This window comes from Pantherophis guttatus, chromosome 4 (genome assembly GCF_059756535.1).
Source record: "Pantherophis guttatus breed Tessera chromosome 4, ASM5975653v1, whole genome shotgun sequence".
In the NCBI taxonomy this organism is placed as follows: Eukaryota; Metazoa; Chordata; class Lepidosauria; order Squamata; family Colubridae; genus Pantherophis; species Pantherophis guttatus.
The window spans coordinates 661,868-689,863 of NC_142066.1; the positions used below are offsets into that span (position 1 = coordinate 661,868).

General features: G+C 51.6%; 1 protein-coding gene across 1 annotated transcript; it reads right to left on the minus strand.

Moving 5' to 3' along the window:
- Positions 1 to 94: 94 nt before the first annotated feature.
- ZAN (zonadhesin) lies at positions 95 to 27,948 on the minus strand. Its single transcript, XM_034436623.3, has 29 exons — positions 27,943 to 27,948; positions 27,274 to 27,301; positions 26,670 to 26,938; positions 26,198 to 26,282; positions 24,202 to 25,827; positions 23,246 to 23,493; positions 22,944 to 23,124; positions 20,247 to 20,361; positions 19,219 to 19,313; positions 18,078 to 18,254; positions 16,420 to 16,625; positions 14,133 to 14,277; positions 13,799 to 14,043; positions 11,518 to 11,682; positions 9,443 to 9,570; positions 8,318 to 8,589; positions 7,322 to 7,530; positions 6,857 to 6,998; positions 6,506 to 6,756; positions 6,026 to 6,155; positions 4,706 to 4,904; positions 4,030 to 4,191; positions 3,802 to 3,932; positions 3,055 to 3,254; positions 2,050 to 2,188; positions 1,722 to 1,916; positions 1,509 to 1,620; positions 266 to 318; positions 95 to 186 (listed from the first exon to the last, which is right to left on the minus strand). The coding sequence occupies exons 1-29, from the start codon at positions 27,946 to 27,948 to the stop codon at positions 170 to 172; spliced, it is 5,931 nt and encodes a 1,976-aa protein (XP_034292514.3). The 3' UTR covers positions 95 to 169.
- Between the last annotated feature and the right edge of the window lie 48 nt (positions 27,949 to 27,996).

Below are 27,996 nucleotides of genomic sequence, written 5' to 3' on the forward strand. Positions count from 1 at the left end.
CACGGCCAGCTACTTGGTGGGTGCCCGTTGATCTGGGTGGAGTTGGGGTGGAGGTTCCCTCATTGTCCTCCCAATGAAGCCAGCTCTAGAGATTGGGGGGTGGGGGGAGAGTCCTGTCGTGACCTGTGGGGGATGGGCGAGGGAGACGCTCTTCTCGTGGGTCGGGGCCTCACAAGCCACGGAAGCCTGAAAGACAGAAGGGCGCATCAGTCAGAGCAACCCCAGTGTGCTGGGTGCCAGCTGCCCAGATGGCGCAGGGGCTCACCTGCGGTCGAAATGATGGAGATGCGGTCTTCCTCCAGCTTCGTTTTGTACCCGCTGAAAAGACACGAAGGCCAAGTGAGTCTGGGGGAATCGGGGTCTGAAGCCCGTCTGGGAAGCCTCCTGTGGGCCATGAAGGCTGCGCCACCTGAGCCCTGGCCCTGCTTAGTAGCGCGCAGGAGGCTTCTCGCGTGCCCTGTGGGCGTCTCTCACAATGCCTGTCTGAGGGGCCACCCAGGGAACAGCGACGGACCGGCCCTCAGTGCCTTTGCCAGTGAAAATAGGCTCCCGAGGTCCGTTTCTGGCTGCGATGGCCTCCTGCAACCCTCTGCCAGCAAAAACAGAGCTCGGGAGGGCTGCGTGCAGAGGGTTGCAGGAGACCATCGCAGCCAGAAACGGACCTTGGGAGCCTGTTTTTGCTGACAGATCATTGGGCTGCCACAGGCTCCCCTGACATGAGTGACATCGAGCAGGCCACGCCCACTCTGGCCACACCCACCCCTCCGAGGTCAAACACAATCCTGATGTGGCCCTCAATGAAATGGAGTTTGAGACCCCTGACTTAGGGGAACGGGAGAAGCCTGGCGAGGAAAAGGAGGGGGCTGGGGGCTGGCAGGGGGAGGGGGAGGGGGGAGAGCACTGCAGAGAACCGGCTCATCACACCCTCTCCTGAAATGAGAGGCAGCTGGTGGGTCACACCCTGGAGCACGTGGGCAGGGCAGCCCCGATGGCTCACAGGGGGCTCAGCCGGTGGCAAGCTGCCAAACATTTCCCCTTGGTGGCCTCTGAGCTTGTTTCATGACCCAAACTAGGTAACAGGGCAACTGATGATGTTCCCTAGTTGGGTCATGAAACGTCTGGAAGAAAACCACCCAGCTCAGAGACCACCAAGGACCCCACAGTCCATTTCCTCCTCCTCCTCCTCCCCCCTCCTCCTTTCTTCTCCTCTTCCTCTTCTTCCACCTTCTCCTCTCCTCCTCCCCCCTCCTCCTTCTAGCACTGATGATGTTCCCTAGTTGGGTCGTGAAACATCTGCAATCCCCCCACCCACCTAGCTCAGAGACCCTCAAGGACCCCTCATTTCAACCCTGAGCTACAAATATTCTCCTTTCTTGGTAAAACAGTTCTCTTGCCCGCAAGCCTCCTCCCCATGGTTTTATGCCATCCTCATCCTCATTATTGTTCCCGCCCCCTCCTCCCCAAACTCTATCCCTGGGGTTGGTGGTGGGGCTGAGACCCCTCCTTACTGGTTCCGGTGCCGACAGGCGCAGAGGATGATCAAGGTCAGGAGGAGGATGACGGCCAGTGGGATGAAGACGCCCAGCAGGATGACCAGCAAGTCAGGTCCATTGGAGTTTCCTGGGGGGGCAAGAAGAGCAAAGAAGGGAGCAGAGGAGGGAGTGAGGGGCCAGAGGGTCCCCGGCCCGGTGGGGGGGAAAGCGTGGCGGGGGTCTGCCTACCTGCGATAGTCGTCTGGCTGATGGTGCTGGTGGCACTGGAGGCGCTGGTTTTGGGGGGCGCTGGGGTTGAGCTCTCCAGCGGGGAATCCTCACAGAGGGATCCGATGTAGCCCTCGAGGCAGAGGCACCTGAAGCCCCCCGGGGTGACCTCGCACGTCCCCTCGTTCTGGCAGGGGCTGCTGAGACAGGCGTTGTCTGTGGAGGAAGAGACGGGCGAGACGTGGCACAAAGGGGAGGCACCGACCGTGGCACCCCCGAGAGGCGAGGAACTGTCCTCAGCGACAGAGCGCAGGACCCCTGCACAGACCCTCCTCCCTGGCCTGCTCACCTTGGAAGCAGCTGCGGACGTAGTTGGACACGGCGCAGATCTCCCCTGGGCCGCATCTGTTCGGCGAGCAGTCCAGGACTCTCGTGGCCTGGCAGGTGCATCGCTGGGAGCAGTCCTCCGTCACGAAGGTCTCGTTGATCTGGAGAGAAGGGGGCTCGGTGCTAGGCCGGGAAAACCTCTGCCCACCCCCAGATGCCCTCTCCTTGCCAAAGGGCACTGCGGCTGGCAACACCCATCGGCCACCACTCGGCCGCCCTGAGTTCCCCTGCCCTGAAACCTTTCATGGACCGACTCCAAGATTAGCTCCAGTTTGGAAGAGGAATTTGAGAAGATGCAAGAAGGACTCGGATCTTATTTTCCCCAGCCCCAAATGGAAGGGAGGGAGGGAGGGAGGGGGAAACAGAGAGAGATGGGGCAGAGAGAGTGGAAGGGAGGGAGAAAGAGTGAAAGAGAGAGAGAAAGGAAAGAAGGAAGGAAGGAAGGAGGAGGGAGGTTGGAGGGAGGAAGGAAGGAAGGAACAGAGAGAGAAAGAAAAAGAAAAAGAAAAGGAAGGAAGGAAGGAAAGAAGGAAGGAGGAGATAGGTTGAAGGAAGGATGGATGGATGGAAGGAAGGAAAAGGAAAAAGAGGGAAAAAGGGAGGAAGGGTTAAGGTTAGGGTTAGGGAGATGCACAGAGGAAGGAAAAGGCGGGGGGGGGGAAGGAAGGGAGGGAGGAACAGAGACCAGAGAGAGAGAGAGAGGGAGGGAGAAAGTGAAAGAGGAAAGAAGGAAGGAGGAGATAGTTTGGAGGAAGGAAAGAAGAAACAGAGAAAGAGAAAGAAAGAATAAAAAAGGAAGGAAGGAGAGAGAGAAGGAAAGAGTGAAAGAGGAAAGGAGGAAGGAGATAGGTTGAAGGAAGGAAGGAAAAAGGGGGAGGGAGGGAGGCACAGAGGAAGGAAAAAAGAGAGAGGGAACGAAGGAAGGAAGGGAGAAGAGAGGGGAGGGGAAGAGGAAGGCAGCTCCTACTTGGTAATACTGGCCGAAGCTGGAGCAGCCGCACTGGTCGTAAGGGACGCTGACCAGCCCGCTGAGGACGTAGCCGGGGTCGCTGGCACAGCCCTCAACGCAAGAGGCCTCGCAGTTGGACTGGGCAGCCAGGTTGGCACAGCTCGCAGGGCAGGCAGTCATGCAAGGCTGGTAGCTGGTGTGGGCCGGGCACTCCATTGCTGTGGTGGGAGAGAGGGAGAGAGAAAGAAAGAAAGAAAGAAAAAGAGAGAAAAAGAGAAAGAGACCCAAATCAGGCTTTTTTCTCAAGAAGGGGGTCTTGTGCCCCCAAGCAGGCAGTTCAGCACAGGCCCCACTGATTCAAGGGTGGTGTGTAGGCAGTCCTCGAGTTACGACCATCATGGCATTAAACGGGTCTGCCACGTGACCGACCCTTTTTCAGGATCTCTTTTGCAGTGGCGGTCATTGAGGGAATCAGCGAACCCGTGGTTCCTCACAGGCAGGGTTTTGACCCAAACCGCGAATGGCAACAGTGCCAGACGTGCGTTTGCATGACCGTCAGAACACCGAATCTGGGTCAGACCGACCGCTGGGTACCTGGGGGTCCGTATGAGCGGACGTAAGTCAAGGACCACCTGCCTTGTGGCTGCCTTGTGGCCAAGCTCATTTGGTGAGGCAGCGGGCAGGGCAGGGGAGATGGCACGATGCCACGCTGGAGAGGCTCCCTCTATTTATGCCAAACCCCGTGCCAGGGCCTGGGGTACTCACCGCAACCGATCTTCTGCCGCCACGGCCCCAGGTCCACCTTCTGCTCCTGGCACAGCTGGGCATAGGCCTCCAGGTCTTGGCACAGGAGCTCCGTGTCGTTAAACAAGGCGCACAGGTCGTAGACGCAGCTCCTGCCAGTCCAAAGGGGAGGCCGTTAGACGCAGCCGGGGCTCCTTTGGCCCCACCCTCACTTTGCACACTCACCCCACCCCCGCTTTGCACACTCACTCTTGGAACGGGGCAGGGGACACCACGGCGTGGCAGGCTGAGAAGGGGCCGCTGGGGTCCGACAATGCCCCGCAGGCCTTGGTCCCGTTGACGGAGGCCAGCTGCTCTGGGGTGCAGTCCTCCTCGAACCCCGATTCGGGCTCTTCTTCCGGCTCCTGACGCCTGTCGGGAAAGGGGGGGGCTGCTTCAGAATTCGCACCCGGGGCTGAGAGCCAAGCCAGAGCAACAGCCCTTTGGGCTGCTCAAATCCCCGTGGAAGATCAAGCAAGCAAGCAGTCAGAATAGAATAGAGCTGGAGGGGACCTTGGAGGTCTTCTAGTCCAGCCCCCTGCCCAAGCAGGAGACTCTGCCCCATTGCAGACAAACGGTTGTCCAGTCTCTCCTTAAAAACCTCCCGTGTTAGAGCATTCGCAGCTTCTGGTGGCAAGCAGTTCCACTGGTTAACTATTCTCTCGCTTAGGAAGTTTCTCCTTAATTCCAGGTTGCTTCTCTCCTTGATTGGTTTCCATCCGTTGTTTCTAGTCTGCCTTCAATCGATCAATCAATCGATCAATCAATCAATCATCCATGCTTTCTTGTCTTGCCTTCCTGAATTGATTGACTGATTGATTGATCCTTGCTTGATTCTTCCTGGGTGCCTCCTCCCAGGACCCTCCTTTCAGGCCCCCCAGCTGACCTGACTCTGGCAGGGCCGAAGTTCCCGCTGCCTCCGTCCAGCTCCATCCTCTTGACCGTAACCTGCCAGCTGTTGCCAAAGGCGTTGAGTGTCCGAGCCCGCGTCCCATCTGGCTTCATGAACTCGTTATTGCGACGGCCGTCATAATTCCCGCAGAGGCCGCCAACCTGCTCCTGGTAGGTGCTGGGCAGGACAATCTCTGAGGACCCAGAGAGAAAGAGGGACGACTCAGCCCAGGCCCCCTCCAGCCTCCCCCTGGGTCTCCCGCCTGGCGGAGGGGGTCTCTGTATGGGTCACCCTTACCTCCAAGCCCCTACAGGTAGTCCTCGACTTACAACAATTCATTTAGTGACTGTTTCAAGGTACAACGGCACTGAAAAAAGTGACTTATGACTGCTTTCCACACTTATGACCGTTGCAGCATCTCCATGATCAAAATTCAGACGCTTGGCACACTGACTCGCATTTATGACGGTTGCAGTGAACCAGGGTCATGTGGCCCCCTTTTATGACCTTCTGCCGAGCAAAGTCCACGGGGAAACCAGATTCACTTAACAACTGCGTCAGTAACTGGAAAAGCAGAGTTATTCACTTAACAATTTATTGCAAGGAAGGTCATGAAATGGGACAAAACCCACTTAACGACCGTCTTTGGCTTCAGTTGTGCAGTTGTAAATCGAGGATTATCTGTAGTTGGTGCCAGGGTAGCAGCTCCTGAGATTCAGATGACCTTCTAGGGACCCCGAAACACCAGCAGAGGGTCTTGTGGGAACCCTCTAGAATGGGGGTGTGTACGATGCGTCACTTTGAGCTCTACATAAGGAGGGCACCTCCCTGACTGCTTTTCCAGGGGTGCCCAAAGATGAAACCCCCCCTTCTGCCCACCTGGCGCTCCAGCTGAGACCACCTGATGAAATCCCCTCTCCCCTTTTTCTACTTGGGAATAGCCTGTCCTTTGCACACAGCCTCCGCAGTGGCACGCGGACCTCTTGGCTAGGCCAGGGGACGAGATCCCTCGCATTCCTGCAGGTTGTTTGTTTCTCATGTCTTCTGAATCCCACTTGCCCGATTGCTGAGATACTTCAGTGGGAGGACGGGATAGCCCTCCCCCTCCCGATGCACTGGAACTTGTGGAGTTCACAACAAACACCCATTCCTGCTCTTGAACCGTCCCTGCCCCACAACACGGCCCCAAAGGGGGGTGTTCCTTGCCAGAAACTGTGCTCCAAGAGCTAAGGTCCAGTTAGCATCCAGCTGGCGAGGGAGACGCACATACCCCGCCTCTTCCTTCTCTTCCTTCCCTCCCCAGACAATACTGACCGGCAGCATTGTGGCCATCATACGAGATCGAGAAGCCAAAGTTGGTCTCTACAATCAGTCTGCGGCCCCTCTGGGTGATCTGGAGCCCCTCCGTGGGGGAGTAGGGAGGAGTGACCATCACGCCGTTGACCTGGAAGAAAAGGATAGCCGTCACTGGGGGGCAGCTAGAGGCAGCAGTTGGAGGGGCAAAGGGGAAAGGATACCCAAAGCAACTCCTCTGGTGGGTTGTTCGCACGGAGAAGAAAAGGAGGAGGAGGAGAAAGAAGAGGAAGTGGAAGAGGAGGAGGAGGAGGAGGATGGTCAGAGGCCATGGGTCTCTAAGACCAGTTGCTGAGTGGGCCTCGGATGGGGGCATCCACATCAGGGAGCAGAGGCCATCCAAGATCCCAAGAACCAAGATGAGCTGGAAAGAAGCACCGTCCAGCCGAGAGCCATCCCCCCTGGCGCATCGTCCCTCAAGCAAATCTCCTGGCTGCTCACCGCCATCTTGCGTCCCTGCATCAGGGTGACGCGGAAGCCCAGCACCTCCACGTAGACTTCGCGCAGGAAGGAGACACGGTGGAGGATGGATCGGCGGTGGTTCCGGCCGGCCACGGAGAGGGGTTCCAGCCCCTGGGGGACTCGCCCCAGCGTCCGAGTCAAGGTGTAGGTGCACCGGCCTTGGAAGTGGTGGACGAAGTTGTCGAAGGTGCGGTAGTGGGGGTCCCCCAAGATCACGCACTGGTGGAAGGCTGCCAGAGAAAAAGAGTTTGCAAAACTGCAAGGGGATGGGGAGAGCAATGTGGATATCTCCCCCCCCACTCCATAGTCCTGGGCACCCCGCGGACTCACTGGTGGGCCGGCAGTAGTGAAGGCCCTCGTTGCTGGTGCTGCACTGGGACCCCGTCGGGCAGCTGAAAGTCTGGCACTGAATTTGCCCACTCAGGCAGGTGCAGCGTTGCTGGCAGCCACTCGTCACCCAGGTGTCTCCAGACTAGAAAGAAAGAGCAGCAGGTGAGGCTCCAGGATCTCCCTGGCCGGTTTGATGCCACGCTCGGCTGCCCCCACCTCTGGCCAGTTTCAGAAGGCCGAGTAGCCTCAGCCTTGTGGGTATTTGGATGGAAGACCACCAGGTGATCTCCACTTGACAGACCTGCATAGATCCTGGGAGGAAGCAGCCGAGAGGTTTTTGGGGCTACTCGTGTCGCGGGCATTCAAAGGTAACTGGCGCAGGGTTTGGCTCCAGGTGACTTAAGAGTGGCACTGCCCATAGAAGACGGGAGCCCCTCGGTCCAGCACAAGCCCCTCCCCACTTACATTGTAGTATTCCTGCTGAGGGCCCCGACACCCACACTCCCGCATCGGGACGCAGGTGAAGTCGCTGAGCACGTAGCCTCGGTCGCAGGCGCAGCCCTCTACGCAGGGTGCGGGGTGGTGGCAGCTGGCAGGGGCATAGAGGTTGGAGCAGGTGGCCGGACAGGGAGAGGCGCATTCGGAGAAGTGGCTGTTTGGAGGGCAGGGAAGAGCTGCGCCAGGAAGAGAGAGAAGCCCAGGAGAAGCGAGAATTACTTTTGGACACAGAAGCCGATTTCTCCCCTTGTCTTAAACCAGGCGGTTGAGGATATTTCTAGTAAAACATGCGTCGGATGGGGGAGGCTTTTACTCTAATCTAATGGCACGAACACAGGTAGTCCTCGATTTACGACACAATTGAGCCCAACCTGACACCACAACTGTCAAGCACCCAGATTTTGGTCACGGGACCCGGGGAAATGCTGCATTTTTTAAAATCAGTCACACAGCTGTTAAGTGAACCTGGATTCCCCATGGACTTGGCTTGTCAGAAGGTCGCAAAAGGGGGGGTCACATGACCCTGGGTAGCTGCGACCGGCATAAATAGGAACCGGTAGTCAAGCATCTCAATTTTGGTCACGTGGCCACGGGGGACGCCGCAACCATCGTGTGAAAAGAGGTCCTAAGCCACTTGTTTCAGTGCCATTGTAGCTTTGAGCCGTCACTAAATGAACCGTTGTAAGTCGAGGACTGCCTGTATGACAAATGTAGGCAGAAAGCCCCCCACAACGGTGCTGGAAGACCACAAAGTGAGAACCGTGAGGCTACTTGGGAATTGTGGCAGATAAGAAGACGGGCCCAGAGGCAAAAGTTCACCGTTGACTTTTTGAACGCCCTTCGGGTGCCGGACTGCCCTCCCTCCCGTTCACCCTGATCCTTTGCCTCGCTTGCTGTGTCCTTCCTGTGTGTGTGTGTGGGGGGGCGCCCTTGCCCCCCCCCGCTGCCCCCCAGAGCGCTTACGGCAGAAGGTGCTGTTTCTCCAGGAGATGTCGGTCACACCGTGGCTCTTGCAGGCCTCCACGTAGGCCTGGATGTTGTCGCAGAGGACGGAGGTCATGCCCTGGTACTGACACATGTCGTAAAGGCAGTTCTGGAAGAAAAGCTTCGGGTCGATGAGGGAGTGGCAAGCTTCGTACTTGGGCGCCATGATCTCCAGGCACAAGGCGCTCAGGCGCTCCAGTTCCTGGAGGGAGCAGTTGGGGTTCAAGTCCGGACGGTTATCTGGCTGGCAGCTGTCCACGTGAAGGAGGAAAGAGAAAAACAAATAGAGGCTGTGATGTTTTAGGAAGAATTTGATTTTCTAGAATTGAATTACAGGGGACGGACTGTATAGGGAGTCCTCAAATTACGACCACAATTGAGCCCAAGTGTCCCAAAGGTGCTTTTTCTAGAGGCCTTTCTGGTTTTTCTTTTGAAGACGTTTCGCTTCTCCTCCGAGAAGCTTCTTCAGCTCTGACTGGACAGTGGGGAATGGAAGGATTTATCCTCCTTGCAAACAGCTGGTTGTTTTCATCCTTTGTAGAGAGTTGTTGAGGCCACTTGGAGGTTTGCCTGTGTCCTCAGGGTCACCTGAGTGGTGCAAATTGGAACTGTTGAAAGGAGCCGTGTTGTAGACTGAAAATGGATGGTGTCACATCCCTCCCCCTCCGTTGAGAGAGGGGTGTGGCCCTGAGGACACAGACAAACCTCCGAGTGTCCTCAATGACTCTTCTACAAGGATGCAAATGACTAGCTGCCTGTTGGTTACATGTTAGGGCAGTGTTTCTCAACCTTGGAAGCTTGAAGATGGGTGGACTTCAACTCCCAGAATCCCCCAGCCAGCAGTGCTGGCTGGGGGATTCTGGGAGTTGAAGTCCACCCATCTTCAAGCTACCAAGGTTGAGAAACACTGTGTTAGGATGTAGGTCTATACAGATGTATGTATATAGCATATCTACATGTGTGTTATGTACGTGTACACTTTTGAGAGCAGGCAAGAGAATTTCATTTTTAGTGAGTGCCAGTGTGCCCACAGGGAAAAAAAACATGAGAATAAAGTTTATCTTAACCTTAGTTTACTTCCCGATCTTCCCCCGAACAACTTACCCGACGTCACTATCGCCCAGTGTTTTCCAGCTGTTCCCAAACTGGGTGTCATTGACTGCCAAATGTCCGTTTGACATCAGATAATCGTCTGCAGTCTGGTTGTTGAAGTTACCACACATGCCACAAACCTGAGAGGGGGAGGGGGATATGATGAGAGTGGGAGGGGGGGAGGCTCTGAGTAATGTTTTCAGTAAACTAGGAGTAAACCTTTGTTAAAGGCTTTTAGTTTTTTGAAGTAATGAAGCAGGAATGTGAACTCCTGATAAGGGCTGGTCCAAGATTGCAACTCTAGGAACTTGGAAACTCGTTGTAATGTGGGAAACACACCTCCCTGGATATGAAATTGAGCCTTAGCAAGACCATGCTGGGAATGGAATAGAATAGAATAGAATAAGAATAAGAATAAGAATAAGAATAAGAATAGAATAGAATAGAATAGAATAGAATAGAATTTAATTCTTTATTGGCCAAGTGGACACACAAGGAATTTGTCTTTGGTGCGTACGCTCTCAGGGTACATAAAAAGAGAAGATACGTTCGTCAAGAATCATAAGGTACAACACTTAATGATAGTCATAGGGTACAAATAAGCAATCAGGAAACAATATGAATATAAATCGTAAGGATCCAAGCAACAAAATTACAGTCATACAGTCCTAAGTGGGAGGAGATGGGTGGTGGGAACGATGAGAAGATTAATAGTACTGCAGACTTAGTAAATAGTTTGACAGTGTTGAGAGAATTATTTGTTTAGCAGAGTGATGGCATTTTGGAAAAAACTGTTCTTGTGTCTAGTTGTTCTGGTGTGCAATGCTCTATAATATCGTTTTGAGGGTAGGAGTTGAATTGTTTTATGTCCAGGAGGATGCGAGGGGTCTGCAGATATTTTCACAGCCCTCTTTTTGACTCGTGCAGGACACAGGTCCTCCATGGAAGGCAGGCTGGTAGCCACGGTTTTTTCTGCAGTTCTAATGATCCTCTGAAGTCTCCGTCTGTTTTATGGGATGCTATGAAATGCTACATCTAATATATATAAAGTTACTGAGCATGTGCGTTATCATAGATGGGTAAAATTATGCTAACCAACGAAAGAACACATCCCAAACCCAATATGACTGAACTGTATATAAAACAATTCTCAATTTTTCTAAGGGGCCTCATCTGGGGGGAGGGTGTCAGAGCTGGAAGGGAGCTTAGAGGTCTTCTAGTCCAGCCCCCTGCTCAAGCAGGAGACCCTATACCATTTCAGACAAATGGTTATGCAATCTCTTCTTAAAAAACATCCAGTGATGAAGCACCCACAACTTCTGGTGGCAAGCAGTTCCACTGGTTCATTGTCCTCACTGTTAGGAAGTTTCTCCTTAATTCCAGGTTGCTTCTCTCCTTGATTAGTTCCCAACTATTGTTTCTTGTCCTGCCCTCTGCTGCTTTGTAAAATAATCTGAACCCCTCCTCTTTGTGGCAGCCCCTCAAATACTGAAATGCTGCTATCATGTCACCCCTAATTCTTCTTTTCTCTAGACTAGCCAAACCCAAATCCTGCAGCCGTTCTTTCTATGTTTTAGTCTCCGGGCCTTTTAATCATCTTCTCTGCACTTTTTTCCCAAAGTCTCAACATCTTTTATGTAGTGTGGTGACCAAAATTGGTTGCAGGATTCCCGGCGTGGCCTTATTAGGGTTTTATAAAGCGGTGCTAAGACTTCACGTGATTTTGATTCTATGCCTCTGTTTATACAATCCAGGATTGTATTCATTTTTTTGGCTGCCGCTGCACACGGCTACCAAATAGCAAAGGGTCAAATCATACAGAAGGGTGAGAGGACCGATGTGGAGATGGCCCAGGGGTCAAAGCTTTCCTTTTGCATAGAATGTCCTGCACGTACTAAGGACAAATAGCGTTTAAATATGGGACGTCTCTAAAATGATCAGATGTTAAATATACATTTCCAAGATCCAGTACGCAGAGGGAGGCTTTAGAAGGCCAGGAAAATGAGTGCAGCAACGAGAGATCAAGGCTTACGGGAAGCAGTCCAGGTATGGTGTGTGCAGCCTAGATGGGCAGGTCAGAGGCTTACCTTCCCAAAATAGGTCCCAGGCAGCTGAATCTCCAAGTGGTGGTTTCCGTCAAACTTCACCACCAGCCCAAAGTTCGTCTCGATGACTACGTAGATGCCCCTGGGAACGATGGAGACCCCCGGGATGCGGTCCTCCACGGGGACTCGGACACGCTGACCGTCAATCTGTGGTCAAACGAGGGAGGGAGGGAGAGGCTGAACCATTTTTCTGATTCTTGCGTTGGAGTCCAGATGTTAAAGGGGTAAGAAGCCTAAATTTGTAAGGGCCCCCACTTTTAAGAGCGACTGTGGTCCTCCCAAGGAACTAGAAGATGCTGAGAAAGAAGGAATCGAGAGTTCTGTCCTGCGGCTACATCATTTGGGCTCCAAAATGGGATCTCGTATCTTTTGGTCTGGAAAGATGGCAGGACAGCCAGAAATTCACCAAGAAAAATCCTTTCCCATCACAACATCTACATGAGTTAGGTCCATGACGATGAACCTACGACACACGTGTCAAAGATGACACACCACAACATTTTGGGGGACACTAGCATTCGCCATCACTCAACAACCACTATTTTCTAAAACACGCCCTGTTTTGCGTGATTTTCTGAGGCCGCAGAGACCACATGGGAACGGGGTGCTCTCTCAGAAGTTACACAAGAAGGCCGTGCTCTTGTGTGGCCGTTGTCAACCCTGAAGCTGATCTGACCGAAGCCATCTTGGACGCTTCAGGGTTGCCACACTAGAGCTGAGGGAATTGGGTTTTTAGATAACTGGGATTTTGTAGCCAAAACAAAATATTTTCTCTTGGGAACCAAGGACATTCTCACACCTGGTCGGTGGAAGGTGGAGCAATGTCACCAGGCAACCAAATAGCGCCATGATTGGACCATGTGACTGACTGTTTTGAGGAAGTGACAAATGTTTACTTTTAATTAGGTGAAAACCGCGGGAAACTTCAGAGTCGGTTTTCACCAGATACGTGCCAATATGATATATCCAATAAAGCTATTCTTTGAGGAATCTACCTGCCTCGGAGTTTTGCTTTCTATGGGTCTATTACTTGGAGCCCTGACAGCCGTCGGAACACCCAAAAATCATGCAAACACGGGGTGTGCTTTCATGCAGTGCTCGGAGGCTGCAGAGAACCCGGAAGAGCATTTCCCAAAGCAGTTTCAAGAACGAAGGCCTGTTGTGACCTCAAGCAGCCTTAGGTCAGGCTGCAAAGGGCTGTCACCAGAAGGAAAACGCCACCTGAAGGTAAGCAGCGCATGGCAGGTCCTGGAGATTGACACACGATTGGACTGTATTTTTTAAAATAAACATGTAAAGAATCCATTCTCTTTCGCTGGGCGGGAGATGAGTCCAAAAGGCTCAAGATCGCTGTTTAGGCTGCCACCAACCCTGACCCTCTAATGGGGACACCAAGTCACCATAGAGCTTTGTCCCAACGGGGGATCAGACCCTCTGGTGGGGGGTCAGGAAGATTCTGGGTGATCAATGCTCTGGCCAGAGACTCTTCAGACCTGGAACAGGCAAGGGGCTTCTGTGGTGGCAGCCACAAATTAAGGAGTTGTAGAGAGAGGACAAAGAGATGCAGAGCTGATGTCCACTATCTCCTGGGCTTCCAGATCTTCTCTCCGAGCTTCCCTAGGCCGTTGGCTGCAGTATCATCCAGAATAGCAATAGCACTATAGCACGTAGACTTATCTACCGGTTCACCGTGCTTTACAGCCCCCTCTATAAGCGGTTTACAGAGTCAGCCTCTTGCCCCCAACAATCTGGGTCTTCATTTTGCCCACCTTGGAAGGATGGAAGGCAGAATCAAGCAGAAGGCAGAATCAAGAGCCTTGGTAGTACAGTGGTCTAAGGCACCCTGTTATTAAAACCAGCTGCCTGCAATTACTGCAGGTTCGAATCTCTCCAAGGCTCAAGGTTGACTCAGCCTTCCATCCTTTCTAAGGTAGGTAAATTGAGGACCCAGTTTGTGGGGGCAATAAGCTGACTTTGTATAAATATACAAAAGGATGAAGGCTATTGCTTAGCGCATTGTAAGCCGCCCTGAGTCTCCGGAGAAAGGCGGCATATAAATCAAATTAAAAAAAAGAAAAAAGCTTGAGCCTGGTGAGAATCGAACTGCCAAATTGCAGTCAGCCAGCAGTCAGCAGAAGTAGCCTGCAGTACTGCACTCTAACCTAGGGAGGGTGCTCTCTTGCAACTCCAGCTGCCCTCTGGGACTCCGAGGCCCATGGCTCCTGCCCTCCCGCCTTCTCTCCCACTCAACCAGGACCCTTACCAGCACCCGCCGGCTCTTCTGCAGAGTGATGGTGACTCCGTGTATGTGGACCGTCACGTGGCGCAGGTAGGAGGCCTCTGGCTGACCACGCTCCTCATTCTTGGCCATGATGTTGAAGACCGGGAGGTGAGGGTCTTGCTGGCACAGGGCCACCAGGGTGTAGGTGCAGGTGCCCATGAAGGAGACCATCTTGCCATCAAAGGTGTAGTAGTGGGGGTCTCCGGCCACGTGGCAAGTGGCCACTCCTGCAGAGAAGAGTTCAAGGGTGAAATGTGAGCTGCTGCGGCTGGTGGGGGTCCCAGAGATGCCACTGGCTGCAGGGAGAGAGACTCACCTGTGTCTTGGCAGCCCAGCAGGCCCTCCACGGGGCGGCACTCCTGGACAGGGGTACAGCTCCATTCCTCGCAGGTGATCTGGTTGTCAGCAGCACAAGAACAGCGCTGGGTGCAGTTCGGGTTCCCCATCCAGCTGTCACCAACCTGAGGATGAAACAGGGAGGGGGGGGCATTGAGGAGGAACTAGTCAGGTGGCCTTGTGGGTACTGTGCTTATCTCCCAAAATCTTGGTCTCCAACTCTAGCTCTTGCTCTCTCTGGCTCAAAGTTTCGTTGCAGCCCTTTGGCTCATAATGGCAATTGCCCTTAGACTTATATACCACTTCACGGTGCTTCACAACCCTCTCTCAGTAATTTACAGAATCAGCCTCTTGCCCCCAACAATCTGGGTCCTCAGTTTACCCACCTCGGAAGGATGGAAGGCAGAATCAACCTTGAGCCAGTCAGGATCGAACTGCCAAACTGCTGGCAGCAGAAAGTAGCCTGCAGTACTGCCTTCTAACCAGAGGTGGGTTTCAGCCGGTTCTGACCGGTTCTTACGAACCGGTAGTGGAAATTTTGAGTAGTTCAGAGAACCAGTAAATACCATCTCTGTCTGGCCCCGCCCCTAATCTATTCGCTGCCTCCCAGTCTCCCAGCTGATCGGCTAGAAGGAAAAAATCAGGGCTCGCTTTTCAGCCGGGAGATCGCTTGGCAAAGAAGAAGAAGCAGAAAAAACAACAACAAGATGCCGTCGCTTTAAATTGACAAGCCAAGAAGCAGCTGCTGGAAGGAGGTTTTTACTTGCAGAAGCGAAGTGACATTCAGCAGTCCGTTTCTGGGTCAGCTTAACAACAAACTGGATAAGAGGTTTCTTATATGATTCTATGTTTTTGAAGTTTTGCGGTTTGTGCAACATGGGCTTTGTGCTTCTAAAAAGGTTTGGGCGATTTCCATTGTGAAATATCCTGTTTTGAATGAGTTTTCTGCCTGCTTGTAAATGGAGCCGAACTTCCGGCTTCTACTCTCTATTATCTCTAAGTACCCGTAGCTGTTTTCTTCTTACAAAGTTTCCTTTATGCAGCTGGCAGGAATGTGGAATGAGCCTCAGGCAGGTTCCTTTCTTAGCAGCTTGATTTTTCCTTGCTTTTCTGGGAGCCTTTTCTTATGAGTAATATTTTATTTGGGGAAATGAAGAGGGGGGAGTTTGATTCCTTCCCAGAGCAGGTTAGTGGGGTGGGGAGGGAATGGGGATTTTGAAGTAACCTTCCCCTGTCATGCCCACCAAGCCATGCCCACCGAGCCACAGCTACAGAACCGGTAGTAACCACTGGTTCTAACCACAGTTCTAACCACTGCAGCTCTTAAACCCCCTCCTGTTCTTACACTGCCCCCCAGGATGTGCTGTGCAGAGGCTGAACCCCCAAAGACTCAGGGGTGCCCGGCACCGAACTTTATCCTCCAGGTAGTCCTTGACTTACGACCACAATTGAGGCCAAAATTTGTTTGCTAAGCAAGACATTTGTTAAATAAAGAGCCTTGGTGGTGCAGCGGACTAAGTGCTGTTATGTAGCGCTTAGCTGCCAGCTGCCTGCGATTACTGCGAGCTCAAATCTCACCAGGCTCGAGGTTGACTCAGCCTTCCATCCTTCCGAGGTAGGTAAATTGAGGACCCGGATTGTGGGGGGCAATAAGCTGACTTTGTAGAAACACCGCTTATGGGGGGGCTAAAAGCCCTAATAAGCAGGTATATACAAAAGTATGAAGGCTATTGCTTAACGCATTGTAAGCCAACCTGAGCCTCCGGAGAAGGGCGGCATATAAATTGGACTAATAAATAAATAATAAATGAGTTTTGCTCCATTTTGCAACCTTTCTTGCCACAGTTATTAAATGAATCACTGCAGTTGTTAAGTGAATCCGGCTTCCCAATTGACTTCACTTGTCAGAAGGCTGCAAAAAGGGATCATGTGACCCTGGGACACTGCGACCGTCATAAGTATGAGTCGGTTGCCAAGCGCCTGATCTTTGATCATGGGGAGGCTGCAAAGTTTGCCTACGTGTGAAAAATGGTGATAAGTCAGTATTTTTAGTGCCATTGTAACTTTGAACGGTAACGAAACGGCCCTGGGGATGCTACAACAGTGGGGTGGGAAAAAAAACCACATCGCTTTTTTCAATGCTGTTGCAACTTCGAACGGTCACTAAACGAATGGTTGTAAGTGAAGGACTCCCTGTGGACTGATTTCCACCCCAGGCCCCCGAGAGCCAAGGAGCCCCTTTGCAGACTCAGCCCGGCCCTTCTCACCACGTGGTAGTTCCCGTCGCCATCTGTGCAGCCGCACTGGCTGAGTGGCACACACTGGTCTCCGCTGAGGACGGAGCCCTGGTCACACACGCAACCCTCCACGCAGGGCAGGGCAGGGCAGCCGTTCTGGGGCTCCGGATCCAGGCAGGTTGCAGGGCAGGCCGTACCGCAGGGGCTGTAGGAGCTTCCCGGAGGACAGTTTAGGGCTGGGGAGAGGAGAGAGAGAGAGAGAGAGGCTTTTAACAGATTGACAAGAGTTGGAAGGGACCTTGTAGGTCATCTAGTCCAACCCCCCGCTGTCATATAATAGTATATGTGGGTATAGGCATAATTTTGGATCAGTTGTTTACTTATTTATTTACTCTGTTGTGGTTATGTAGTGTATATTGGAGGTGGTGACCCTTTGAGAGCTGCATGCAGCGAAATTTCGTTTTAATGTATGCCAACGAGTGTACATGCAAAGGGACAATAAAGTTATGCTATTGCGTTCCATGCCATATTCTATATTCTACATTCCCGTGATGGTAAGCCTACGGCACGCAAGCTGTCGCCCCAGTTCAGCTCTGTCACGCATGTGTGCGCACCTCTGGCTGGCCAGTTAATCATCAGATCTCTGCTGCACATGCGTGGGGGCAGCACACACATGTGGGGGGCATGTGCAGGGGGTGCATGTGGATGCGTGGGGGTGCAGGGCACGTGCAGGGGTTGAGTCTACATGTGCAGGGGCCGCACGCACATTGCATTTTGGGGTTTGGGTGTGTGCACGCATTCACATGTGCGTGCTTTGGGCACTCAGTCCGGAAAAGGTTAACCATCACTGCTATATTCCATCCCATCCCATCCCATCCCATCCCATCCCATCCCATCCCATCCCATCCCATCCCATTCCATTCCATTCTATTCTATCCCATTCCATTCTATTCTATTCCCTTCTTATTTTCTCTTTTCTCTTTTCTCTTATTTTCTCTTTTCTCTTTTCCATTATTTTCTCTTGCCAGACTTCGATGCTATCTCAAAATAAATGAATTTCCAAACTGCCAATCTTTAAGGAAATCTTTTCCTTAATTGAGCACAGCCACCGGATCATGACTCGATGCGGACAAGACTGACCTTTTGCCCCCCAATCCCCCCCTTTCCGATCCCCAAATCTCTGCTTCTCATTGGCTATCTTCCAAGTCATTCTTCAGACTTCTTGTCTCGTCATTTCCCAGGAATGTCTCCCCCCCTTCATTTCCACGACAACCCGACTTCAAAGGGATTTAGCAGGCAAAAGTTCAGAGCTTATCTCTCTCTCCCTTCCGCTCTCTATTCCAGCGTCGAAGCGCTGACATCTCTTTTCTATTATTTTCTCTTTTCTCTTTTCCATTATTTTCTCTTTTCCATTATTTTCTCTTTTCTATTATTTTCTCTTTTCTCTTTTCCATTATTTTCTCTTTTCTATTATTTTCTCTTTTCTCTTTTCCATTCCATTCTTTGGAAAACACACAGTTCTCTCCGAATCCACCTTCTCCCCTCTCCAAACTCAGCCCCTGAACTGAAGCCCTGTGCCTTAATCTTGTATTGCTATTTCCTGCATCCGCTCTTAATTACTCGGAAGCTGTCCCAGGAAACCCCCCTCCCCCCACAGGCCAGTCTCTCTATACTGGGAATATATTTACGGCAGAAAGTGCTGTTCCTCCAGACGATGACGACCCCGGCTTGGGCACAGCGGTCGGCATAGGACTGTAGAGCAAAGCACAGCGTCCCTGTGTCTCCGCCAGTTTCGCAGAGGTCGTAGAAGCAGTTCTCAAATGCCACCTCGGGTGGCACCTTGTCATGGCATTGAGCAAATGGACCTATGGGGAAACAGAAGCTCATTTCACAATCAACCTCCATTGACTGATGGAGACCCACAAGCTCCTAGAAAACCAGCACTTTGGTCTCCATAGGGACTAGGAACTTGCAAGTAGGAAATGGGAATGTCTAATACTGTGTTTCCCTGAAAATAAGGCCCTGTCTTATATTTTTTTGAACCCCAAAATAAGCCCCTGGCCTTATTTTCAGGGAGGTCTTATTATTTTGGGGCGCGTGGAGCGAGACGGGGTTCCTCTTGCCATCTTACCTGATTTCCAGCTCTGTCTCCCTAACCCTAACCAGAGGAAATGGCGGGGACTGGCTGTGCATGCAGTTAAATATTTTCAGGGAGGGCTTATTTGGGGGGGGGGCTTATTTTAGCACATGCGCTCAAAAGCCCAATTGGGCTTATTATTGAGGGAGGTCTTATTTTTAGGGAAACAGAGTATAATGAAAAGAAGGACTAGGGGTGACATGATAGCAGTCTTCAATATTTGAGGGGCTACCCAAAAAAGAGGGGGGGGTCAATCTATTCTCCAAAACACCAGAAGGCAGGACAAGAATTTCACATTAACAGAGTCGGAAGGGACCCTGTGGGTCATCTAGTCCAACCCCCTGCCTAAGCAGGAGACCCTACACCATTTCTGACAAATGGCAGTCCAATCTCTTCTTGAAAGCCTCCAGTGATGAACTAATCAAGGAGAGAAGCAACCTGGAATTAAGGAGAAACTTCCTAACAGTGAGGACAATTAACCAGGGGAACAGCTGGCCACCAGAAGTTGCAGGTGCTTCATCACTGGAGGTTTTCAAGAAGAGATTGGACAAGCATTTGTTCAGAATGGGATAGGTTCTCCTGCTTGAGCAGGGGGCTGGACTAGAAGACCTCCGAGCTCCCTTCCAACTCTCTTATTCTTTTATTCTTTACTCCCCTCCTAAAAAGCCCCAGAGGGTCCAATGATCTCTTACCTTGGGGATCTGCAAGAATCCCACAACTGGTGGGTCCCTGAACCTCCGCTGCAATGTCCGGATTGCATTTTTCAGGATCTTCTGAGTCCGTGCAGCTGCAAAGGAACACCATACATGTCACCGAAAGGACAGCCTTCTTCAACCAGTTGTTCTCCAGATGTGCTGGATGACACCTCCCATGACCAGGCTGGAAGGGGGGGAGGGAGGGACGGAGGAAGCTGGGATCCCACAGACATTGGGCAGATTCTCCAGCCCTTCCTTGACCTCACAACAGGAGTGAAATGCTACCGGTTTGGGCCGGTTCGCCCGAACCGGTAGTGAAAAATGCTACAGGTTCGCTGAACTGGTAGTAAAAAAAATGCATTAAAAAAGTTTTTAAAAAGGTTCCCAAGCACGCATGCACAGCCAGTGAACCAGTAGCAAACTGGTTCAGATTTCACCACTGCCTCACAAGGTTGCTTCAATCTGAACTTTCATAAGAATTTCTTCAGGAACCTCCTTCCTTTAGATGGCGTTTTTTCCAAAGTGGGCAATTTTAAGATGGTGTGGACTTCAACTCCCAGAATTCCCCAGTCAGCACTTAAAGTTGCCAAGTTTAAAAAACATTGCTTTAAATCACAGGTCTCCAAACTTGTAACTTTAAGACTGATGGATTTCAACTCCCAGAATTCCCCAGCAAGCTGGCTGGGGAATTCTGGGAGTTGAAGTCCACCAGTCTCAAAGTTGCCAAGTTGCCATGCTGGCTGGGGAATTCTGGGAGTTGAAGTCCACCAGTCTTAAAGTTGCTAAGTTTTGGAGACCCCTGTTTTAGACAACGGAGGATTTTAAGGGGAACCTCCCCCCCCCCACTGTGCTTTTAGCTACCTTCTTTCAAGTTTTGAAATCAAATTAGGTAAAAACATTTTTTTAGGAATCTCAGCCAGAGCAGCTTTGAAGTTATTAGGGAAATGCTGGCACTTTCCTATTCAAAATTTCTTACTGGGGACGAGGCCAGCCTTTCAGAGAGATGGGTGGGACGTAAGACTCACCTGTCAAAACCTATGTTGGGCACTTGCCAGCTCTTCCCCAGCTGGTTGGCATCTGCCCCCGCTGAGGTGCCATCAGGCATGAGATTGTCATCTCCTAATTGTCCGTTAAAGTTCCCTGGAAAAGGAGAAGGAGGGAAGAGTGGAAGGAGGCAGTTACTCATGTTTTGCTCATATCCAGGTAGTCCTCAACTTACGACGACATTGAGCCCAAAATATTTGTTGTTAAGTGAGTTTTACCCCCTTTTACGGCCTTCCTTGCCGCAGTTGCTAAGTGAATCACTGCAGTTGATAAGTGAGTAACACGGTTGTTGAGTGAGTCTGGCTTCCCCAGAGGTCAGAAATTCTCAAAAGGGGACCACATGACCCCGGGACACTGCAACCGTCATAAGTATGAACTAGCGGCCGGGGGTCTGAATTTTGATCATGTGACCATGGGGACGCTACGAAAGTCGTCACTGTGAAAAACGGTTATAAGTCATTTTTTTCAATGCTGCTAAAACTTTGAACAGTCACTAAATCATCTTCATTTAATGACCCCATAATCCCTTGCAGGGTGGAGTCTGGGCAACTGAATGGAGCTGGCAGAGTGTTTGAATGGCCAGATGCCTTTCCTGTCGCCAATGCTGAGTCTTCTTCAGCAGATCTATTCTCATTGTGCCCAGAAAGAGAAATATCTGCCTCTACCTGGGATTGAACTCACAGCCTCCTGATTGCAAGGCAAGAACGCCACCTCTGGGCCACCGCACCACTCTTTGAACAGTCACTAACAGTACCTGTATTACACACAGTGTTCACATTGCACAAACAGGTCCATGCAATAGAACCATGTACGAGTAATCCTCACTTAACAATCATTCACTTAATGAGTGTTTGAAGATACTGCAAGTGCTGGAAAAGGTGACTTACAATCTGTCCTTGCACATACAAATTTCACAGTATCCCCCACGGTCACGTGATTGCGAGCCAGTTCCTTGCCCCCCTCCCCCCATCTTTTATGACCAACCTAGCGTCCCACAGTCCTGATTGTCCATCATGTTGTGGTCCTCATCTGTGACCTTCCTATCCAGTTTCAGCTAAGCAAAGCTATTGGGGGAGCCGGCAGGAAGTCGCAAGTCATGGTCACATGATGTCTCATTTATCAAACACAACAGGGAATGCTGGAACTACCGTTGCTAAGTGGGGCACCATGTGACATGTTGCTGAACCACTGCTTTGCTTAGTGATGGAGTTGTCGGTCCGTGAGGGAATGTGCAGTTGAAGGAGAACGAAGGGGGTGGGAATGTCAATGGTGGCACCATGACTCCCCAGGGAGGCAGCAGCACATGCTGGAGAGGGACGCACAGTCCTGAAGTGAATGGGGTGGCAGGGAAAACGTCCAGGGCAGCCTCATCTTCCAATCTCCCAGGGTGCCTCTATTAGATTAGAACAAGGCCCACGGGGTGCTTAGATCTGGGCCGTGGGGCCGCCCTGGAAACAGCAAAGGACCAGTCCGCAGTGCCTCTGCCAGCAAAAAGGGAGCTCAGGAGGCCATGTGCAGCCCTCCAGAGCTCCGTTTTCACTGGCAGAGGGTTGCAGGAAGCCATCGCAGCTGAAAACGGAGCTCAGGAGTCAGTTTTCACAGGCAGAGTGCTTGGGCCACCACAGGGGCACCCGACATGAGTGACATCGAGCTGGCCATGCCCACCCCAGCCCCCCAAGGTCAAACTCAACCCTGATGCGGCCCTCAATGAAATCGAGTTTGACACCCCTGAGTTAGAAGGTTACAAATTTAGTCCGGCAAGATTCTGTCTATTAGGTGTAAGCAAACGAAAGAATTGTGCTGGAGTGAATCTCATTGTGTCGTCTTTGGCCTGACATAATCCCAATTAGAGTTATTAAATGAGGAGTTATTAAATGAGGCAAACCAGGGCAAATGTCACCTGTGAAACCGGCATGTAGGCCTTTCCTAGCAGAAACAGAAAATGCACGTCTTCCTCTGTGGCAGAGAATGGCAACACAATGCCCCCAGACTTCCTTTCGTCTCTACTTTAGGGTACTTCAGAGGCTAAGCCGGTGATTGGCAAACCTATGACATACGTGTCACAGACCATTTTTGGTGACACTCCAGGCCTCTGGACCTTCTGGAAGTCACAAAAGTGGGGGGCCTCTGGAGCATCCAAACATCGCGGGGGAAGGCTCACGTGATTTCCAGAGGCTGCGTGAAAGTGTAGTTCTCTTGTGTGACTTCCAGAGAGGGAGGTCCGAAGGAGAGGAGATGAAAGTCCAGACTCATCTCTTTTGTCTATGTGGGTGCTTGACACGCCAGCAGAATCCGCGGGTGGGCGTTTTCTGAATTTTTGACATGCTGAGCCCAAAATGTTGACTATCACTGCTCCTATGCTAACTATCAGCACAGGACAGCCCTCGGATCACTAGGGTGTTTGTGGCTGGCTGTGTTCTCCTGGGCAGCCCTTCTGTGGTTGTGCTCATCACATGTTCTCAATCTCCAAATCTGCTCCCAGCCTCAACTGCTCTAGGTCTCTTAAAATCACGATGAAAACTGTGGACACTGAGGAATTCTGACTCACTTCCTGCCCCATTATCTATAAAGAAGACCTTTTGTGCCCCCCAAAACAGGTTGCATCTCTGTACTGGTTTCTGGCGGAGCTCCTGCTGTCTTCCCAGCCCAGGTAAAAAGTGACCATTTTGACTCCTTACCGCAAAGGCCGCAGAGCTTCCCAAAATAGGACGATGGGACGGAGACCTCAGCATGGTGGTTCCCATCAAATCTCACCGAGAGGCCGAAATCCGTTTGGACCCGAACAAAAGTGCCACTCAGGCGCACAGACACTCGTCCCCCAGCCAGAGAGACAGGCAAGGTAACTCGCTTTCCATCTACCTGTGTGGCAAAGTCAAGAGAAGGTCCCAGTGATGGGCGCAGGAGAGGGGGGGGTCCTCTCTGGCTAATGTTTTCAGTAACAAGGAGTAACCATGCAGGACGTGGGAGCAGGAATACTCACAGTTACTCTCCGCCCTTTCAGCAGCACGATCTGGGTCCCATGCACAGTGACATTGACCGACTTGAGGTAGGAAACCTTGGTGTTGCTCCCGCGGTGTTCGTTGGTTGTCTGGATCTGGAAGGTGGGCTGGTCGGGCGTAGCATTGCAGGTGGCAGTGAGCAGGTAGGTGCAATTCCCCATGAAATGGAAGAGGTGGCCATCGTACGTTTCATAATGGGGATCTCCGGAAACTATGCAGGATGCAGAATCTTTGGGAGACAATAGAGGATGAAGCTCGGGGGAGAAAGTGGGGTCAGCAACCTCCCCCCCCCTCCTGACTTGGATAAAGGACACATGAAAAGCTGTTTGCTCCCATGGATTAACCAGAGCAGTATGTTTCCGAGCTTTCTGAGCATGGGCAGAGTGATTTTCTTCTCCTCATGGGGGTCTGTTCTGTTCCCCATTTTGATTCACGTAGCTATAAATGTTTCCCCACCAAAAGGGACATATTTGGGAATTATCAGTACTTGGAGAAGAAAAAGAGGTTTAAAAAAGCCAAAAGGTATTCTCTACGACACAAGTATCAAACTCGCCACATCACATTGCTGTCACCTGACGTTTCACGACATTTTCCCCTTCATGGGGCAGGGGTGGACATGGCCTGCACATGATGCATTTGGCCCACGGGCCGCCAGTTTCATACCCCTGCTCTAGGACAATAAAAGCACTGTTGTGATGCCAGCTATCTTTGCTAAATTTCTCTTTTTCCTGGCATAACAGTGAACAGCACTTCTTTCATCAGAAAAGCGACATTTTGCTCTTACTTTTGTTGTTCTGTTATTGTTATTCTGTTCCTAATGTTAAATATATTTGTTCTTTTTTACAACTGCAATTTTCACCTTACCTAAACATCCATTTCTGAAGTAATGACTGAAACAGTGAGACCTATTAGATTACAACCTGTGCAAAGCACCAACCTGGAGGTTGCCCAGGAGTCGTCTGGTCCACGCCTGGTCTCTTTGTTGTAGATTTGGGGATATTAACAGAATCCGTCAGCAGGGGCTGTGTGGTGGTGGGACCAGAGGGCTGGGCACTCTTAGAAGTGATAGAGCTGGTCAGGGTAGAGCTGGGGGAAGATGGCTTGCTTGGTTTGGTGATATAAGTGGGAGGTTGCAACGTAGTTGTTGGTTTGGGAGTAGCGGCTGTTCCACTGGGGACGGTGATGTTGGGAGGGACAGCTGTGCTGGTGGTGGTGGGTGTACTGGCTGTTCCACTGGGGACGGTGATGTTGGGAGGGACAGCTGTGGTGGTGGTGGTGGATGTAGCGGCTGTTCCACTGGGGATGGTGATGTTGGGAGGGACAGCTGTGGTGGTGGTGGTGGGTGTAGCGGCTGTTCCACTGGGGACGGTGATGTTGGGAGGGACAGCTGTGCTGGTGGTGGTGGGAGTAGCGGCTGTTCCACTGGGGACGGTGATGTTGGGAGGGACAGCTGTGCTGGTGGTGGTGGGAGTAGCGGCTGTTCCACTGGGGACGGTGATGTTGGGAGGGACAGCTGTGCTGGTGGTGGTGGGAGTAGCGGCTGTTCCACTGGGGACGGTGATGTTGGGAGGGACAGCTGTGCTGGTGGTGGTGGGAGTAGCGGCTGTTCCACTGGGGACGGTGATGTTGGGAGGGACAGCTGTGCTGGTGGTGGTGGGAGTAGCGGCTGTTCCACTGGGGACGGTGATGTTGGGAGGGACAGCTGTGCTGGTGGTGGTGGGAGTAGCGGCTGTTCCACTGGGGACGGTGATGTTGGGAGGGACAGCTGTGGTGGTTGGTGTAGCGGCTGTTCCACTGGGGACAGTGATGATGGGAGGGACAGCTGTGGTGGTGGGTGTAGCGGCTGTTCCACTGGGGACGGTGATGTTGGGAGGGACAGCTGTGGTGGTGGTGGTGGGTGTAGCGGCTGTTCCACTGGGGACGGTGATGTTGGGAGGGACAGCTGTGGTGGTGGTGGTGGGAGTAGCGGCTGTTCCACTGGGGACGGTGATGTTGGGAGGGACAGCTGTGCTGGTGGTGGTGGGAGTAGCGGCTGTTCCACTGGGGACGGTGATGTTGGGAGGGACAGCTGTGGTGGTGGTGGTGGGAGTAGCGGCTGTTCCACTGGGGACGGTGATGTTGGGAGGGACAGCTGTGCTGGTGGTGGTGGGAGTAGCGGCTGTTCCACTGGGGATGGTGATGTTGGGAGGGACAGCTGTGCTGGTGGTGGTGGGAGTAGTGGCTGTTCCACTGGGGACGGTGATGTTGGAAGGGGCAGTTTTGGTGGTGGTGATGGGAGGAACTGGTGTAGTGGCCAGACTTTCATTCCTGGTGATGACAGGAGTGCTTGTAGTTATGGTGATTGGCCTGTTGGACTGGCCAGTGTCCATTGTGGACCTCAGGGCTGTTGGATGAGGCTTGGTCCCTGTGCTTTTTGTAGCAGTGGACCTTGTGGGTCCTGAAGAGGTAATCACTGTAGGCCGGGAGATGGTAGATTGTTCAGAGGGTACAGTCACAACTGGTCCCCCAGTAGTCGTTGGAGCTGTTGAGCTGGTGCTTGGAGGCACAGTAGGTGCTGGGTGTTCTGGAAAGAAGAACAATTTTGAAGTTAGGACCATCAAGGATAAGTCTCTTGGGCCTCTGGCACCATTCAGAGCCTGTAACTCTCACAGGGGCTCCAAGAGCCATCGAGATATATTGGGTTTCTTCTCTATTTTGTTTCTTTCTGCTGTGAACTTCTTTCATGTCCCTTTTATGGAAGCTTACCTTACACAATGTAATCAAAAGCAGCACTTCCCCTCTACACAGAAACACAGGTGGACTGTCACACATTTGTATTTCTGTGCCGCTCTATCCACCCAGAAAGAAAACTGACAATCCTGCCCACATCTACTGCAGCCTATACCTTCATACTTGTCTATCTAGGTGTGCAAATCCTGCTTAGACTGCCTCACCTGCACAATGGCCCTTGCGCACCAAAATGTTATCCAATGACACGTCCAAGTAGGCGTTGCTTCCTCTGATAACCTCAAAAGAGACCTGAATTCAAGGAAAACAGTCAGTCATGGGGGGGGGGGTGTCCTTACTGATCTCTGAGTTTGGCTGTTTTCCTGCAGATATTTCATTGCCCAAACTATCTAGCACTGATGGTGTGATCTAGTTTGAGTAATGAAACACCTGTAAGCAAACAGCAAAGGTGAGCGAGCACCCTCATTTCAACTCTGAGCTACAAATATTCTCCTTTATTGCTAGTCAATCATGGTTCATCTTACCCAAAAGCTGGGACCACCGCAGATATGCAGACATCTGTTCCACCCTCCCCCCCCAGATGGCTTGCATCCTAAAATATGCAAATTCCTGGTTGTCAATAAACTACATCGGTGCTCCTTGTACGCCTGGAATCCGTTAGCCTCCTTTTCCACTAACCTTGCTTGGCTGTGCTCCAGTGTACGGCAATGTCACAGATCCGTACAGCCAGTTGGGACCCTGAGTCCCCATACGGTTCCAGAGAAGAACAGCACTTCCTGAAGGTTCCTCCAGCAGGACCCGGAGCCGGGTCTCCACTTCCACGACGCTATGCATGTGGTAGTAGAATTCAACGCAGGCCTCCTGATTCATGCAGAATGGTGCACTGGAGAAACGCGTAGACTCATTCGGCTTCAGTTGGCCACCTTCTACGTAGATGTAGTAGCCTTCTAGAAAAGGTGAGGGAGACCTATCAGGACATCCACTGACAGGAACGGCACCAGAGAGAGGAGGTCAGGCCACATAGTATTGTGAGGGGTGCTTGGTGCTCTCTGAATTTGGTTGTTTTCTTGCAGACATTCCATGACCCAAAGTAGGTAACATCATTAGTGCTAGATGATGTTCATCAAGGATCATTACACTGATGATGTCACCTAGTTGGGTCATTAAATGTCTGCAAGAAAACAACCATGCTCATCTAGCACTAAGGACCGCAGTCCTCCTCCAAAATGGGACAACTCACTGCAGCCAACTCACCACTGCCAATTCACCATGGACAACTCACCATGAGACAACTCGCCAAGGCCAATTTCCTGCAAGACAACTCACCGCAGGACAATTCAACAATTTTATTTAATTATTTAACATAATTAAAAAAATATTTTAATTTTTGCCATTCACATTTCATGTTGTCCCTCCTTCTGCATCCTTTCTATAATGATTCTATTCCACCATTTCTTTGATATTATGTAACTTTTGTGCCACAGCAAGTTGTCCTTCAACGAGTTGTCCATGGCAAGTTGTCCCGTGGTGATTTGGCCATGGCGAGCTGGCCACAGTTGTGGCGAGTTGGCTGTGGCAAGTTGTCCTAGACCCCTCCTCCTCCTTCTCGTTCAATCCCACTCCCTTCTAGCACTGATGATGTTACCTACTTTGGGTCATGAAATGTCTGCAAGAAAACAAGCCCCTCATTTCAATCTTCAGCTGCAAATATTTTCCTTTATTGCTACACAATATTGTGTTTTGTGCATTGCTGTAAATTGTACAAGAAACTGACTTCTGGAAGGATCCCAAAGGAGGCAGGGCAGATGGGTTTTTTTCAGTAATTCCCTGCCCAAATCTCCATCTGACCTCCAGCACTTTCCCTATTCTTTTTGTTTGTCCCCCAATTCTAATGGCATGGAAGTGATGAAAACCCCTTCTTGAGATCCCAGCTGTGTCCCCTTCTTCTTACCACCATGGGGATAATCTCCAGGGGGGCCTGTGTCTTCCGTTGGGGTGTTTCGGT